General features: G+C 42.6%; 3 protein-coding genes across 5 annotated transcripts in view; 1 reads left to right on the top strand and 2 right to left on the bottom strand.

The window, feature by feature from the left end:
* The window catches only part of RALA (RAS like proto-oncogene A), a 29,746-nt gene extending 25,525 nt beyond the window's left edge, over positions 1-4,221 (bottom strand). Inside the window, exon 1 of one of the 2 annotated variants that reach the window (XM_039548776.1) lies at positions 4,152-4,221. The gene's annotated coding sequence lies outside the window, so the exon portion shown is untranslated. Of the gene's footprint in view, positions 1-3,485; positions 3,589-4,151 lie in introns of those variants that run through there. The other variant, XM_010398629.3, reaches the window with a different exon arrangement.
* A 356-nt stretch (positions 4,222-4,577) lies between these two features.
* Positions 4,578-16,838, top strand: part of LOC104688901 (mediator of RNA polymerase II transcription subunit 1) — a 26,334-nt gene continuing 14,073 nt past the window's right edge. Inside the window, exon 1 of one of the 2 annotated variants that reach the window (XM_010398622.3) lies at positions 4,578-4,809. In XM_010398622.3, coding sequence (XP_010396924.1) covers positions 4,743-4,809 — 67 coding nt within the window. In that variant the 5' untranslated portion in view covers positions 4,578-4,742. The remainder of the gene's footprint in view (positions 4,810-16,838) is intronic. The other variant, XM_019285688.3, reaches the window with a different exon arrangement.
* The window catches only part of YAE1 (YAE1 maturation factor of ABCE1), a 24,288-nt gene continuing 20,219 nt past the window's right edge, over positions 12,770-16,838 (bottom strand). Inside the window, exon 6 of the mRNA XM_019285693.3 lies at positions 12,770-12,800. Within this exon, the coding sequence (XP_019141238.1) occupies positions 12,785-12,800 (16 nt within the window). The 3' untranslated portion in view covers positions 12,770-12,784. The remainder of the gene's footprint in view (positions 12,801-16,838) is intronic.

The raw sequence follows: 16,838 nt of genomic DNA, 5'->3' as shown, positions 1-16,838 counted from the left end.
CTATATGTAGAGCATTCTCAGACTCCCAAAACAAGAATCAGAGTTAAAGATCAAGTCTAATAGTAACACAGAAGGCTATTAAATTAGTATTTCAGAGACTAAGATGAAACAGGTACCAAGGCCTGAATGTATGGCTACCCACCTACTAAGCACAGGCACAAAGCACCTTCGTAAATAGCATTTTCCATAATTTGCAGAAATACTTGTTTGGTCATACAGTATATTCACATGCCAATTTTTACTAAAACCTTGTGGGCCACTGCACCAGACATTCCCACACTCTTGTATCAAATGATGTAGTAAACTTACTGTTACAGAGAAAAATACAATGCATTAAACGAACTTTACTGGTAGGAATTCAACATACATTATGATTACTTCAACTAAGGAGCCAGTATCACAAAACAATTCCACTAAAGTAACAATTGCAGAGTTACTGTGCAACCAACTCTACATCTCTTGTTCTGCCTTCTTTGCATTCTTGGCTCCTCTCCATTATAAACTGATTACAGCATAGCTTACTTCAAATGCTCTATAGTAACTCTCTATGTCATCTAACATCTTCAGCACACCTTTCTCCATTATTCCCCTTCTGTGCAAAGCCTGGATACTTCAGTGTTACCAATCTATTCTCCCAAAGGTGTTGGGAATTTTGATAGAGACAAATCGAATTCCAAAAAAAATATGACTAGTAAATACTAAGCCCCCCTCTGGGCAAAGGCAATGAATTCTCTCATTGGTGCATTCTAAGGCTGCATTACTTAATCTATACTAGATTCCTTTCCAACTTTTTCCTACCTTTCAATCCAATACTGTTTTTTCTGTGGGAATTTCAGATTTTTTTTTTTCTTCTGTAAGTAGTTCCTAAGGCTCCAGAGCATAAGCCTAATCTGATGGTTATGGCTTGCACAACAACCCATAATTCAACATTCAACAAGCAGCTGTAACCACTGATAAATCCTTCGGCCTTAGGTGCTGACTCTGACTCACTATAGTTAAGAAAACAGAATGAGAAGCAAAACAGGATTTAATAATCCGCTGGTCTGCAAGGTACATTTGCTATGAAGTGACTGTAAGTTATTTATATCCACAAGGACTATAACCAATTTCAGATTCTGCAGACAGTAAGACTTAAAAATAACTTTTTAATAACTATTCTGACAGCTGATTTTAAGTACTGTAACGGACTAATAAAATATAACCATTTCTTCCCTACTTAACAATTTATAAAATGTAAAATATTTTGCAGAACATTTAGTGGACATACATAATACCAACTGTTCTATTTACTTGGTTCCTCACATAAATTCTTTTTAAGGTAGAATGGAGGCTTAACACAGTTGTCCTGTAATTGCGTGTTTGAGGCAGGCAGGCTACAATATGTTCACAAGAATGCTGTCACTAGCCTACCAAACTACCTTGCTCACATAAAATAGATTTCAATTTAGATGCAAAGTAATTCCAATAGCTTGGAGCCATTAGAAGTTTACAGGAAGCTGGCTATAAGCACTCAAGGGGGCAGGGAGTTCCCTGTCTAGAAGACATGTTATCAACCACTGATTCCTAGGACCACTATATCCTATAGCACTCACTAGGGTGGCAAAGTAACCAAATCTAATCACAAAAGTTAAAAGATTTTTCTCATGTAATTATTTGTTCTTCAGTTGTAAAACTGCAGCAAAAATAATGCTATTGTCAGTTGGCTGAAATGCAATGCCTAAACAACTTTTTACATAAGACACAATATCTACAGTATCCTTTGATATCGGAGACTGCCAGTTTCAAAGACAGCAACATCTTTTGCCTCAGCAGTTGTCTTTTTCCAAGTCAGATACACTTGAAATTTAATAGGAGCAAAACCACTTCTTAGATGGAACACCTCTGTTTCAGGGTAATCCCTCAAAAAAGTAGATACAGGGATGTCAGTGTGTGACTTAGTATCTGAGGTTAAGAACACAACTGTTCTTACGGAAACTAGAAGTCAGTCTGAATACAGAAGACACATGGACCACTGCAATGTCTCCAACTACACTTATTTAACAGTCTTGTGCTCCTCCTCGGTTGCCTTTATCCAGCACTGCCTTATCCTCACAGTCACATCTCTCCCTGCCCCATTTCCCCACGCCCATACCTTCCCCTCAATAGCCTACTATTTCTATGGGTTATTTATCTAAAGGGTACATGACCACAGGTGACAAGATTACGACAAATGCACAGCTAGGACACATTCCAGTTTTCACTTTCATGGCTAAAGATCCTCTCCTTAAGGTCCAGAAAACATAAAGACAACATTATTACAACATTATCAAAGAACACACAACTCAAAATCCTTCACTTTAAAACGTTTGTAATCTTTCCCTTCCTCAAATTCAGAAGAGCACTAAAAAGTGAAGACTGAGATCAAGGAATTTGCAATAGTGAAGGAGTACTTTCACTATTCAGCATCACAGCTTATTTAAGCTTACAGCTGACCTCTCATGCAGTGGACTGAAGGCTTTTTTTTATCTTTTTATGCAACACTACATCATATTCTCGTATTTCTACAGAAAAGAAAAAAGGGTAAACATGACTAGCACTATCAATCCCTAAAATTTCTACCATTTAGAGGCTTCCACTAAAAGCGTTTGACAAACTGTTGCGCAAGCACAGCCTGAAAGATTTAAATCTACATTAGATATTGACATATCAAACAGTTGTTCTTCATTCTATTAGGAATCACAGTTTCCCCGGACTCAAATGTTTAGGCACATGCTATTAGATTAATAAATCAGCTGAAAAGAAGAGGATTTTTAATTAAGAATCCAGTTATAATAACTATTAATTATCCTGAAAACTAGCAGAATAGCAGTATCTTCTCCCAGTCCAGCCCCCTCTCAGGAGCTCCTCTCTTTTCAGTTTAACTTTCAGTGGAAAAGACAAAGAACAACTGATAGGTTATGGAGAGATCTGAGCGTAAAACTATCTCCAGACACTGAAAAGCCAGCAGAGGCACGTATCTTACACTTGTGGAAGTGTAATGTTTTGCAGTGCAGAAGGCAAGTCTTTTTCCAACAAGAACTGAAAATACAAGCGTGAAACAAAACATTAGGGTCATTTTGAGTCTGAAAATATACATTTTGGCAATCTTTCTGCCAGGACGGTTTGGGGGTGCTACAAAACAAACACACATAGCGCCCTTCAGGTGACTCTTGGGATACGTATGGCCCACTTAAGATTTTCATTTTAAGGACTCAATTAAGGGGAAGGAGCTGAAGCTATTAACTTCCATTTAAAAGAAACCCAAAAGCAAACACCAAATTGCTTACCTAACCAAACAGGTGAGCACCGAAAGGCTCTTTTTTTATTTGGGGAAATTAATAGCATACTTCGTACTTCTCCCTTGTGTTACAAGCAAACACAAGCTCTAGTTACTGCTAACTACAGAAAAGCCCAGCACAGGGAAGCAGGCAGCAATTAAATGTTACAGAAACCCTGCTCTTACTCACCCTAGAACCACAGCGCCCACATACACGCACAGGGTCTCCGGCACCCAGCCGGGGCAGGAGTCGCCGCCGCAGCCGCCGCTCGGTCCCGCCGAGCCGGCGGATGAGCGCCCCGACCCCCTTCCCCGCCAGCCCCGGGGCGCGGCCCCTTTGTTCGGGGTGCCGCCGCTGCTGCGCCCCGCCCTCCGCAGGTACGGGAGGCGCCGGCCGCCGCCCCGCCGCCTCGGGGACCCGCACCCGCCCCCCGCCGCAACAGGCGGCCAGATCCCGCCGCGGCCCCACTGCCCCCTCCCCGCTGTTCCCCGCGCCCGGGCGGGCTGCGGCCGGAGGTCGCCAAGGTCGACGCCCGTAACCTTCAGGGAGCGGCCGCCGGGCCCCCGCAGGAGGTTCGGGGCGCCGCCCGTTTGTCCCCACACCCCGGGGTGGGGCCGGCAGGCGCACACCGCCGGCCGGGGGCGGCGGGACGGCAGCCGCACCCCGACACCAGTCCCCGGGCGGCGCAGAGCGGCGGGCGCGGAGCCGCCGGAAGCCCCCGCCCGCACGCCACCCTCCCCCACACCGGAGAGCTCCCCCGGCGCGGGCCAGGCCGGTTCTCTACGCTCCCTCCGGCCCCAGCCCCAGCAGCGGCGGCGGCCTCACCCCGGCCCAGCCCGCGCGCCCCCGGCTCACCTGCCGCGGCGGTACCGGCGGCGCGCGCTCCGCTGCCCGCCCGAGGAGCGCGCGGGGAGGGGCGGGGCGCGCGAGGTGAGGCCCTGGCACCGCCCCCGCGCGCACGGCCGGCGGCGCGCGCGGCCCGGGGCGGAGGGCGGGCCCGGCTGGCGCGGGGCGGGGCGGGGCGGGGCGGGGCGGGGCGGGGCGGGGCGGGGCGGGGCGGGGCGGGGCGGGGAGCGCCGCCGCAGGGGTCAGAGTGCCGTCACCGGGGGGCGGTGTCAGGCGCCGAGGCACGCCGGCGCAGTGCCGGCCGAGGCTGAGCGGGGCGGTGCGGCGCGGCGCGGCAGGGGCCGGTCCCGGAAGGGGGCGGTTGCTTCCGCCTGACGCGCGTGCGGGGCCGGGCCAGGCGGGGCGCGGCGGGGGCGGGTAATGGGCAGGGTGGGGTCGGCGCCTTCCCCGGGCGGGTCGTCCCGGTGTGGGGCCGTGTCCCGCTTGTCCCACGGCACCGTAATTCCGAGCCTCAAATGGCACCTGCTTTCCTTTCCTGCTTCTCCTCCTTTGTTTCAGGCGAAACTCTTAAGGGAGACGGTGAGAAAACATTGTAGCTCGATGTCCGTCCCTCCTTTCCCCCAGCTAATCCCCGATCTGGAGAATAGAGGAGGCGTGTCCTGCCATGGTAAGGAGATAAATTCCCGACATCTGTCGCTAGGTTTATAAACACAATTATTTTCAGTGGAGCTTTCCTTAGGCTACAAGTATAATCTGAGAAAGCATTTGATATACTGAATTTAGGGAAAATTATCACTGGCAGAAAGGAACATGAAGCAGTGAGACTCTTAAGAGTTTTGTGGGGTTTTTTTTTTATAGTAATGGACCACTCCATGCATGGAGGATTTTATAGATGCCAAACAGGGAGATAGGAGAGTTTCCATGTTAATTACAATCATTCAAATAATAATAGCAACAGTGCCTTAACAACTGTATCTTTTACTGCTACATTGTGGACATAAAGGGGAGCTTTTGCAAACAAAACATGATTTAAACTCATTATCTAAGTGATGTAATGAAACCTAAGCATAATATCAAAATTGACTGCTCAGTGTGCAGCTTTGTTTTTCACACTGTAACCATTCACAGACAATACAAATGGTTTTGAAGGATCCCCTCTTCCACATATTGCTTGGCCAAAGGTAGTTTCCAAGTCTGCAAATTCCAGATTTCATCACCTCAGATGAAAAACTTTCACATCGGTGTTCACTTCATGGAGCCATTCCACTTCGCTTGCAAAGCAGGTGCACTTTAAAATTTTCATTGTTATTCTCTGTGCTCTGTTCTCTGAAATTTTTGACATCTTGACATTTTTGACATCATTTAGCCAGTGTTTAATACATATCCCTCTAGAATTTAATTTTGTTGGCCTTACATTCCAGTACGAGCTAGTTTTTGTAAATTCCATAGAGTGTGAGAAACTGATAGCAATCCAGATGCAATTCATTCTGATTAAAATATCAAAATACGTCCATTTACACAAAGAAATGTTGGATTCTGTTAAATGGTGCGGGGGGGGGGATTTGGGTTGGAAGAGACCTTAAAGATTGTCTAGTTCCAACCCCCCTGTCATGGGCAAGGATGACACCCACTAGACCAGGTTGCTAAGAGCCCCATCCAACCTGGCCTTGAACACTTCCAGGGATGGGGCATCCACAACATCTCTAGGCAACCTGTTCCAGTGCCTCACCACCTTCAAAATAAAGAATTTCTTCCTAAGATCTAATCTAAATCTAATTTTTTAGTTTATAACCATTTTCCCCTTGTCCTGTCCCTAATCTGCCCATATAAGACATTGTTCTTTTTACCCTTTAGGTACTGCAAGGCCTCAATGAGCTCTTGCCAGAACCTTCTCTTCTCCAGGCTGAACAACCTGAGCTCTCTCAGCCTGTCTTTGTGGGAGAGATGCTTCAGTCTTCTGACCATTTTTGTGGCCTCTTCTGGGCTCTCTCTAACAGGTGCACGTCTTTCTTATGCTAAGGACACAGCACTTCACATGGGGTCTCATGAGGGCAGAGTAGAGGGGGACAATCACCTACCTTGATTTGCTGGACACCCCTCTTTTGATAATGCCCAGGATACCATTGGCCTTCTGGGCTGCAAGTGAACTGTCCAAGTCCTTCTCAGCACAGTTGCTCTCAGCAAGTTCTTCTCCCAGTCTGGACTCATGTCTGGCATTGCTCCAACCCAGGTGCAGCACTTTGCACCTGGATTTATTGAACTTGAGGTTCCTATGGGCCCACTTCTCAAGTTTGTCCATGTCCCCCTGGATAGGATCTCTTCCTTCTGTTGTGCCAGCTGCACCACTCAGCTTCATGGATCTGCAAACTTGTTGAAGGTGCACTCGATCCCACTGACGTGTCATTGATAAAGGTATTAAACAGCCCTGGTACCAAGATGGACCCCTGAGGGACACAACTTGTCACCAGCCTCCACCTGGACATAAGAGCACTGACCACAACTCTGGCTGCATCCATCCAGCCAATTCCTTATCCACTGAATAGTCCATCCATCAAATCCATGTCTTTTCAATTTGGAGATAAGGATGTCATGTGGGACTGCCTTACCGAAGGACTTACAGAAGTCTAGGTAGTTGACATCTGTCAATTTCTTAGTCTTCCCTTGTCAACTGTTGCTGTCACTCCATCGTGGAAGGCCACCAGATTGGTCAGGCATGATATGCCCTTAGAGAAGCCATGCTGGCTGTCTTGGATCATCTCATCCTCTTATATGGGCTTAACATTGTTTCCATGAGTATCTGCTCCACAGTCTTCCCAGGCAAGGGAAGGTCTCTGGTATGTAGTTCTGTGGATCTCTGGTATGTAGTTCCCTAGGTCTTCCTTTCTCCCCTTTCTAAAAATAGGAATGATGTTTCCCTTTTTCCAGTCACTGAGGACTTCACCTGACTGCCAGGGCTTTCCAAATACGGTGTAGAGTAGCTTGGCAACAACATCAGTCAGTTCCCTCAGGACCCTGGGATGCATCTCATCAGGCCCCATGGACTTGTGGCCATTCAGTTTCATCAGATGGTCTTGAACCTGCTCTTCACTTACAGTGGGAGGGGCTTCATCCCCATTTTGCACCATGCTGCTTGTTAATGAACGTGATCTTTGTCCTTTTGATCTCTCTTTAGCGCTATCTTAAGACAAAAAAAAAATTATTTTGAATTTTTGTTTCATGGTCCAAACTGCATGTTATAATGCAATTAAAACCAGTTTATAGTATACCCTTCATTTTTATCTTGGATGTGTCCCCTGGCACCTTACCTAAACCTAGTGGAAAAAAAATGAACTCTTTAACCCAAAACTAAAAGAAGTATTTCCATGAAAATGCACTACATTAATAATTCCTATTCAATTGCTAACATGTGACCATAGTGAGAGCATCTCTGGATTACCTGGAATATTTTAGGGCATGATTCTGTCTCCTCAGTGTGAGAGCACACCTGGTCAGAGGAGAGCAACTACTTCACTCCATTGACTGTATAAAAACTTAGGGTTCACAGCCCAAGGCAGCAAGAGGTTTGAATTGCTCTCTGGTGTTTAAATGCTACAACAGGTACCTAAAACCATACAGGCAGTGTAGTAGACATTTGCAATGCGGTTACAAAGGGTGTAGGTAATGAATGTCCTTTGTTATGTATTAACATATGTGCCAGTACAGCTCTGCACATAAAATACTTCAAGGGAAAAATTATGTAGAATAATGAAGCAGAGATGTAATTAATTGTGTGCTAGTAGTACTTGCATTATGTACCTTAATACAACTAAGAAATCAACTGACAAAGATTTCATTTATTTTAAAAAGCTAAAGATACAGTGGACATGTCAGACAAAACATGTCCGAATCTTTGGGAAAAACATTGATGTGCAACTTTCATTCCCACAGAACAAAAAATACTTGTTCTCTCTACTTTAGCACACATTTAGTAGCACACAATTTATATTTAAAGTATGTATAATTTAACACTGTAATTTTATCTTAGATTTCTGTTGACATGAATAAATGAACCACATTCTTTGGAAAACCATCTCATCATGCATAAAACATCCATTCTTCCTTTAAGTGCTCAATAAATCTTTCAGGGTGAGAGAGACTTAATTTTTTGAAGGGACAAAAGAGACGAGGAACAAAACCACTTACTGGTTCTTGAGGGCACCCTCCTATTTCAGCCCAGAATTGATTACCCTGCTGTCTGCTGGGTCTGTGGGTGTGTGGGCCTTTGTGTTGTGAAGTATTGCTGAACTGAAACCGATACATGGAAGTAGGATTTCATGGTATTATGGTTAATTTCTTCTCTTTTAGGCTGGTGGCACAACTGTATTAAAACTCTTTAGACAACATTTTATTACCAATGCATAAGGATGCATAAAATGTATTTGTGATTTAATAGAGTTCCTAAGTAGCAGGACAGTTGAAAAGAAATTACCCTCCCCAAATTCACATGTATTCTGAGGAGAATCACCCCCCAATGAAAGGAAAGAGCTAGAAGCTTTTATCCACCTTCAGTTTGTACCAGTTGTGAGAAAACCTAAGTAACAATGAAGAATTACTTGGCTAATTATTAACATACTCCTACTCCTCAAGTTTAACTTTGTGTGCTTTTCTGTGCTTTTGTGTAAGAGATAGTAAGGTTTTAAGGACATCCTACTCTTGAGATAAATAACTGGCATGCCCAAGAGCAGACTTGGGATGTAGCTCCCACTTCACACAACCAAGAGTGATGGCTGCCTTGAGACAGTGATGTATCTACTCGTGGGGGGTGGTCAGATCTCCTTCTAAGTGTGCCTGTTTCTCTCTGAAAACTAGCAGGAAAATCTGATGTGACAAAGCTTATTTTGGTGCCTGCTGTTAGGCAGTACAACTCCAGGCCTTAGGTGACAGACAACTGGATTGGAATTCATGTAATCTTAGTTCTACTCTGTGCTGGTATTGGCTGGGGTAGAGTTGATTTTCTTCACAATAGATAGTGTGGGGCTATGCTTGGGATTTATGCTGGAAACACTGTTGATAACACAGGAATGTTTTAGTTATTGCTGAGCAGCACTTGTACAGCCTCAAGGCCTTTTCTCTTCTCACACTGCCTCACCAGGGAGGAGACTGGGGGTGCACAAGAAGTTGGGAGAGGACACAGCTGGGACAGCTGGCCACAACCGACCAAAGGGATGTGCTGTATGACCCATACCATACGGTGTCATGCTCAGCAATAAAAAGTGGGAGAAGCAAAAGGAAGAGTGGGGACATTTGGAGTGATGGCGTTTTTCTTCCCAAGTAACACATGGTGGAGCTCTGCTGTTCTGGAGGTGGCTGAACACCTGCCTGCCCATGGGAAGTGGTGAATTAATTCCTTGTTTTCCTTTGCTTGCACGCGTGGCTCTTGCTTTCCCTATTAAACTGTCTTTATCTCAACCCTTGAGCCTTTTCACCTTCTGGTTCTCCCCCCCTCCCCCCACCCTACTGCAAGGGAGTAAGTGAGGGGCTGCAAGGTACTTAGTTGCCAGCTGGGGTTGAACTACATAATAACCTCACAGTGTCACTAATTTGCTCTGATCTTGGCCAGTCCCTCCATTTCCCATCCCAGCTTTTATCTCCCTTTTACAATTAGAGGTTAAGCTCTGTAGGCACAGTCTTTCTTTCTCTATGCTTTTTCAGCACATACAACCTGGGGAATGTTTTTGTGACGTGCACAGATAAATAAATATGCAATTCAGTACAGATTCTGAACGCTACAAATCAACAAACACACACAAAGGTTGTGTGGACAGTTGTTCCTTCTACTCTTGTTCAGTGCAAGGACATCTTAATCTGTCAGCTTCCCAGAAGCTTCACATCATTTGTGACTGCCTGCAAACCTGTCACCTGTGTATCCCTACACTTGCAAACAAACACATACACTCTAAAAAACCCATAGTGGGATGACTGTAATAAGATGTTGGGTAATGAGATACTTGAATTTCCTTAGCTCTTTTAGCTGTCCAAATGACAATATTCTCAGTATTCCATCTGAGCTAGTCATGGTTCTTAACACTTACAGCTTTCTTACCAGTTTGAAGAGATTCATCCCCAAATGCATCATCCCTATAAAGAAAGTAAGGTTAAGTGACTTGAATAACAAGGAATTCATGAGTAATGATGAGTTTGCAGTCATTCATCTTGTCATTCAATAGGACAAATTATATCATTCTAGTAGGTGACTAGGAACCTGAAAATCTGAAAGTTGAGGGTTACAGCGAAGTTGGTTCATAATATATAAGAATGGACAAAAAGATTTAAGAACATTTAAAAATTTTTAAGAACAGAATTAAGGAATTACCAAGTGTCTAAAAATATAAAAGCATTAAAATGTATAATTGAATGTGTATTGCATATATTTATAACAAGTCTTCATTGTTAAATTAGCTTCAGTTTTAAAACATAAGATATGAAAAGCAGTGTCAAATTGTTTAACCAACATAGAGTGATGTAAAATGTGTACTTTATGTGGAGTACCTATCTGCATGGCACTGGTGTAATATCTTTAACTGGCATTTGTTGGGATTGAGCTTTGGTACTGCCTTTCCTGAAAAATGTGTCCTTTCCACATGCTATTTTATTGAAATCAGTACTTGCCACTGAGTGCTGTTTCTTTTTTTATTCTGCATGTTATATAATCCATATCCTGATATATATTCAACCAGAACACTTAAGCTGAACAATCATCTCCAAACCAATATTGGTTTAAAATAGCTCCAAGTAGACCTAAACTCATCTCATTTTTCTGTTATTAAAATAACACAAAATTTTGTATCATTTTCAAATTTTAGTGTTGTCTATGTAATTATTGAATCTTTTCCTTTTTATGTATTTTCTGCTCTTCATGTTCTTCTTTTTCTGTTACTTCTGTTTTTCATATTTGATACGGTTTCATACTTACATCGCATTTTTTTCCATGTCTTTTTCTTGTGATTTTCTAGTCACTTTCTCCACCTCTTTCTTTCATTGCTGGTTTCATTCTTACTTCTAATGGGGATGTGCTAGAGTAGAGTCAGGTAAATTGCAGTCTGGTTCCTATTTCTGTGGCCAGCCTTTCAGGAGTCACTTTCTCTCCCCATCTCTCTGCATCCCAGTCTGGAAAAACAAGATAATTAAAGCTGGCTCCTGTGTGGTTAGCTTTGAGACATACTGGTGGAGAGCTGCTTTAAGCACAATTATTCTCTTTCTGTATTACACCTCTTCACTACAACAGTGATCTCCTCAGTGCTTATCATTATTTTCAGCTCCTCAACTAATTCTTAGCTCCCCTTTCTCCCTCCCTCCTTCTCCACCCCCCATCTTCTACCAGTAACATTTTCAATGTAGACCTTCAGCATAATTTTGCCCTGTTGTGCAGATTATGTGTCAGCTACATTCACTTTATCTCTCTCTTGAAGGAGAGCTGTGGCAGCTCTCAAGTGATGGGTTCCATTGATTTCATGCTGACTGATGTCAGTGAAGAACATGAAGGATGGTGCAACACCTGATTTTAGTTACAAAAATGATCAGAAGACTCTTAGGAAGATAAGAGATGTAGAAAAAGAAACAAATGTTCAGTTATGAATAGCAATCATGGTGTCCTATGAAACTGTCTAAAGAGAAAATGCACACACATGAAGGCAGCCCTCACATGTTTGTTCATGAGGTTATTTAAATTGTGGTCACATGGATCCAGGGCCTTTGGGAAAATATTTAGACAAGAACTACTTGGAGATTATATTGCTAATGTCAAGCAGAAATCAAATGTTAGTCATATCTTGACTATGAGGAAAAGATATGCCCTGTCTGTGTCAATGTGTTTCTACATCCATGGTCATTTGCTATGAACCTATTTTTCTGATGTTTGTCTATACAGCCTTTGGCTTTGAAGGATCTTAATCACTTTCAGTGAAGGAGGAGGAAATAGTCAAAGCCTGCCAATGCTAAGTGTCTCAGACTAAGTGCCAGAAGTGCTATTCAGTAAGTAGTGAAGTAAAACTGGCTCAGTCTATATGGCTGTAGTGAAATAAAATGCACCCATCAACATTCTGATGTTACTCTCAGGAGCTAAATATTCACACTCTGTAACTGTGGACATGATGTAGAGACTGAAGGAAAGATAACAAAGCATACTGTAGTTTTTATGGGTTGTAAAGCCATAAACTATAGACCCTATCAGACTAAGCTATAGGTGATAAAAGTTAAGCAGCACTGGGTTTATTCTGCCTTAGATGGAAGAGCACCTAGGATAGATAAAGGAATTGTTTGAATGCTCATCATTTTTTGTGAACATCAATTCATGTTCCAGTTATGTGCCCATTTTATAGTTCTGTCACTGCTGATCACTCTAAAATCCCATGGCACTTTGTGAAAGAACACACTTTTAGCTCTGACCTCATATTTACAGCAACATCTCTTACACATCCTGCAGTTCTAGCTGGAACCACTGGTTTTCAGAGACTGCCCCAGGCCCCAATTCTGTATTTAGACTTACTGTGGGCTGTTATGTAGCCACTGTTTTCTCTGGTCAGCAGTTCAGCTGAGGGCTTCTGGAAAGATGCAATTCCAATAAAGTGCTGGATGCAGGCCAGTAAAGATATATTGCTGGTGATTTATTTTGATTTTATTCTGTAGATGAAAAAGAATCAAGACTAGATATAGGATTAATAGAAAAAAAGCAACCCTCAGTATGCCAAAAGAAACCAGAAACAAAAAAAACCTACCAATGTTGCACTGATCATGAAATACCTGGAATATTTTCTGAAATGCTGTCACTAAAATGTATCAACAGTAAGCCAAGGTTTCTTATGTTCTATAATAAATCTAGGGTATCTTCACTGAAAAAAATAATTGAATTCATGCAATAATATGAATGAGAAATATGTTGACTCTTGCGGGAGCTTTGGGTGGGTCGGACGGTCGGGACGGACGGAGACGAGAGATCTCTGAAGTCAGATCTTGGAACATGCGGTTTATTGCAAAGGGCGTGGGTATAGGGGCACTGCTTAGAGCTGCCAGACGCAGCTTGGAGCAGGCCCAAGAGAGCAAGCGGGTAAGTAAAGAAAGAGAGAGAGAGAGAGAGAGGAATAAGAGTGTCTGTGAGAGAGAGTGTAGTAAGAGTGTCTGAAGTCCTGGTTACAATACAATAAATCATCTTCTGTACTGAATATTCTAATTGTCACTAACCAATCTAATACAAGATACAAATCCTATAGCATTTACATACAGCCTATAAGAGTTCTTATATTACCATAGAGTGTTACATCTTAACTTCTAAAAACTACTCTTTGGACCCCTTCTGCTGAGCTAGTAGGGTCTGCTCTGACCCTTGGACCTGCCTGCAAGCAGAGGGTATTGTTCAATCAAGAGGGGATTACCTTCAGTTGGCCATACCATTGTTTTCCAGTTGTTCAGTAACTAAGACTTGGTATTTCAAAAGTGGCTTTCATTTCGATGTTGCCTGTAGTTTTCATATTCCCAAAATCTTTTGTCAGGCAATCATATTTATAAGGCTTTCCTGTTTCATCTTCCCCAACAGACTCTTTCTCAGAAAAACAAATTACCATTCAATGAAATGGAAAAATCATCAGAAATGTTAGAACTATGAAATTACAAAATGTTATTTTTCATATGAAACACCATGTGCCCAGGCCATGCATTGTGAAGCATATTACAGAGTCAGGAATTTAGCAAGATGCAGACAACCATGACAAAAATAAACCAAGTAGTAATAATTTCTCAAAAGGTGCCTTAAGAAGCATGCCCTTTAAAAGGGAATAAGATAACCTGCAATTATTTGAGAGCCAAAGAGGATTTACTCTGGGGACAACTTATTTAGTAACTGGGCACATGAAGGATTCTTTCAGCAGCAGTTTTTGGTGAACAGTCAAAGAGAGATTAATCCAGAGCGGATGGGCATGCAGGATTCATGCGTTAATTCTGATTATTTTCTATACTCATGATAATGCATGTCCAGTTGTTTTGTTGTTTTGTTTTTTTTTTTCCCCATGAACTGACCCAGTTAAACATTTGTGTATTTAATATGCCTGAGAAGCTATAATTAGAACATTTTTAATTATTCATTACTCTTAACTCATCTCTTGAGTGCAGTAATTTGATACGACAGTTCTGAATAGTGGAACAGCACCTTATTCTGAGGAACTTTCTGATAATGCTTAAGCTTCTGTTTCTTATATGTGATTTTTGCCAATCCTGCAATTTTAAGTGAAGGCTAATAATTGTCTTGAAATATTTGTGTTATGAAAATTTGGCACAGTCTCTATCCTGGAAAAATGATGCAAATTCATTTACCTAAATACATATGTTTGAGCACAATGAAAAAGGCTTTTTTAATTTTTTTGTATTTTAGGCTTATCAGCCATACTGTACTGTGACTAATTAAACTTGAAGTCCTCTGTTTATTTGCAGAACAGCTATTATGCAGACAAGGTACGCTGTGGCATGTTTTCTTCCATTGTTTTGGAAGTGTTCTCTTCAAGACAGTCAGCAAATAATTTACTTTTCTGCTTATTCAGGACATGATCAAACCACTGGAGTTAGTATCAAGATCACAGAGACTCCAAAGAGCTCTGCACAAACATTTATGAAAAATGCCACAAAAATACTAAGCACTACCAAGCTGTGGTACGTCATATTTGCACATACCCGTTCCTATGATCTGGCCTGAGGCAACCTATTTTACATGGGCCATAGTACATGTTCTTGCTCAGCAGAAAACATTTTGATAGATTATTAAAACAAACCTAAGCTAAAATGATCCCCTAGAAATGCTGAAAACATGTTTTAAATTCATGCACCAATTCACAGGTAAAGCTCATGATTATAGCTATGGTCGCTGCTAATGTCAGGTTAAAAAGCAAATTAATATTTAATAGCATACACCAAACTAATAATTTTACAGAAATGTGATCTGCCACAAGTCTTGAATTACATCATCAATTTACTTTTGAAATCACAGTTCACCTCCTTTGTAAAAGCTGAAATGCAAATATATTTAACTCATTCAGCTGCAGTGGCTTTCTCTAACTAGTATGCTTGACATACACTTCTCCTGGGATTCCTAAGCCCATGCTTAGTTTTTTTCTGTAATCTTAGTGAGGCCAATGAACTATTTAGTTTCTACTCAGGTTTCTACAAACAAGTCAAAAATAATCTATTTTATATGCTATGAGACTTTAAGGTACTACAGCATGACAGATAACAGCTGAAAGCAGAAAGTTTGCTGTAAGGTGTCCTGAAACAGTGCCACCCAGGGTTTATGTAGGAGATGTGCTCTTCTTGCTGTAGACCTTGACATTCCCCAGTAACCACATTTTGAGCTAGTGCCTGTACAAAGGTTCAGGATTAACCCTTGAACCTCACACTGCCATTGTGCACTGATTCCTATGTACAAGCAGACTGCAACCTAAGGTGGCCACAAAAGGATGCACATATACAATGCAAACATTATAGATACCTTTTTTTTAATTCCCTACACTAAAAAGCACCACTAAAAAGTCCCTTTTGGAGTGCTTTCCTGTTTTGCTGAGTGATTGTTGCTATCATACTTCCCGCTGCCTTTGTCCCCCAGTTAAATTCAGTCTCAGAATACTACACCATTTGAAAAGATAGGGATAGACATTATGCCTTCTCCTTAGGACTTAGATGTGGAAGAACATGGCCAACAGGGTACCCCTTGGAAAAAGTAGCAGAGATGATGTTGCTGTGCCTCAAGTTCAAATACTAACCCCTGGGGACCAGTTTTTTGAAGGAGCAAGACTTTTGCCCTGCACAGCACATATGGGTGCTGTGTTGCAGGTGCTACAAAAGGAGCCTTGGTTTCTTGCAGTGTGAATGGAGATACAGGGTGGGTTGCAGTCCTTCTATCAGCATGAAGGCATGGGTGAGTCGGGGCATGTTCCCAGCAAGTGTGCTTGCAAGAGCTGGTTGGGGTCCACTGCTTCCCCTTCCTCCAGCTGGCTGAAGTGGCCTGATCTATAGGGGACTGTGATTGCTGCTCTGTCATCCTCCCTGCAGGAGGAAGTTGCTGCCAGCTCCTACTCACTATACCTCCTGGGTGTATGCAAAGGGTATAGATGTCCCTCTCCTAGTCCATCTCTCTTTCCCCATGCAGTGCCTCTGGCTCAAAGGGGACACATCTCTGTGGCTGTTGTGTCCACTAAGTCAAAGAAGCCCTTTGTAATATTTCTTCTGCTTCTGGGGCAGAGCAAAGTGGGTGGCATGTTGTGGGACTCAATTTCTTCTCATTAATAACTTTGGAGTCTTCCTACCCATCTCAGACTGATGTATTAGGAAATTCACTCCTGTTTTTTTCCTGATGGAAGTAATGATGATGGAAGTATCACATGTCAGCAAAAAACTTTCTTTGTACATCTGGATTCTGTATAAGGCCAGAAAGAATATTTATAAGGAGACAGATGATGAACTGAATGTATTCCTTGTCCCAGCCCCATTCTCATTCCTTGCCATCCCAATGACCAAAAAACCAAAAAACCCCTGCACTGAGATTATCCTCTGCAAAATCACAGGATAGTTTGGGTTGGAAGGGATCCTTAAAGACCATCTACTCCAACCTTCTTGCAATAAGCAGGGACATCTTCAACTAGATCAGGTTGTTCAGAGCCCTGTCCAACGTGACCTTGAATG

Source organism: Corvus cornix, chromosome 2 (assembly GCF_000738735.6).
Source record: "Corvus cornix cornix isolate S_Up_H32 chromosome 2, ASM73873v5, whole genome shotgun sequence".
NCBI classification, from domain to species: Eukaryota; Metazoa; Chordata; class Aves; order Passeriformes; family Corvidae; genus Corvus; species Corvus cornix.
This window is presented reverse-complemented; position numbering and strand designations above follow the sequence as displayed.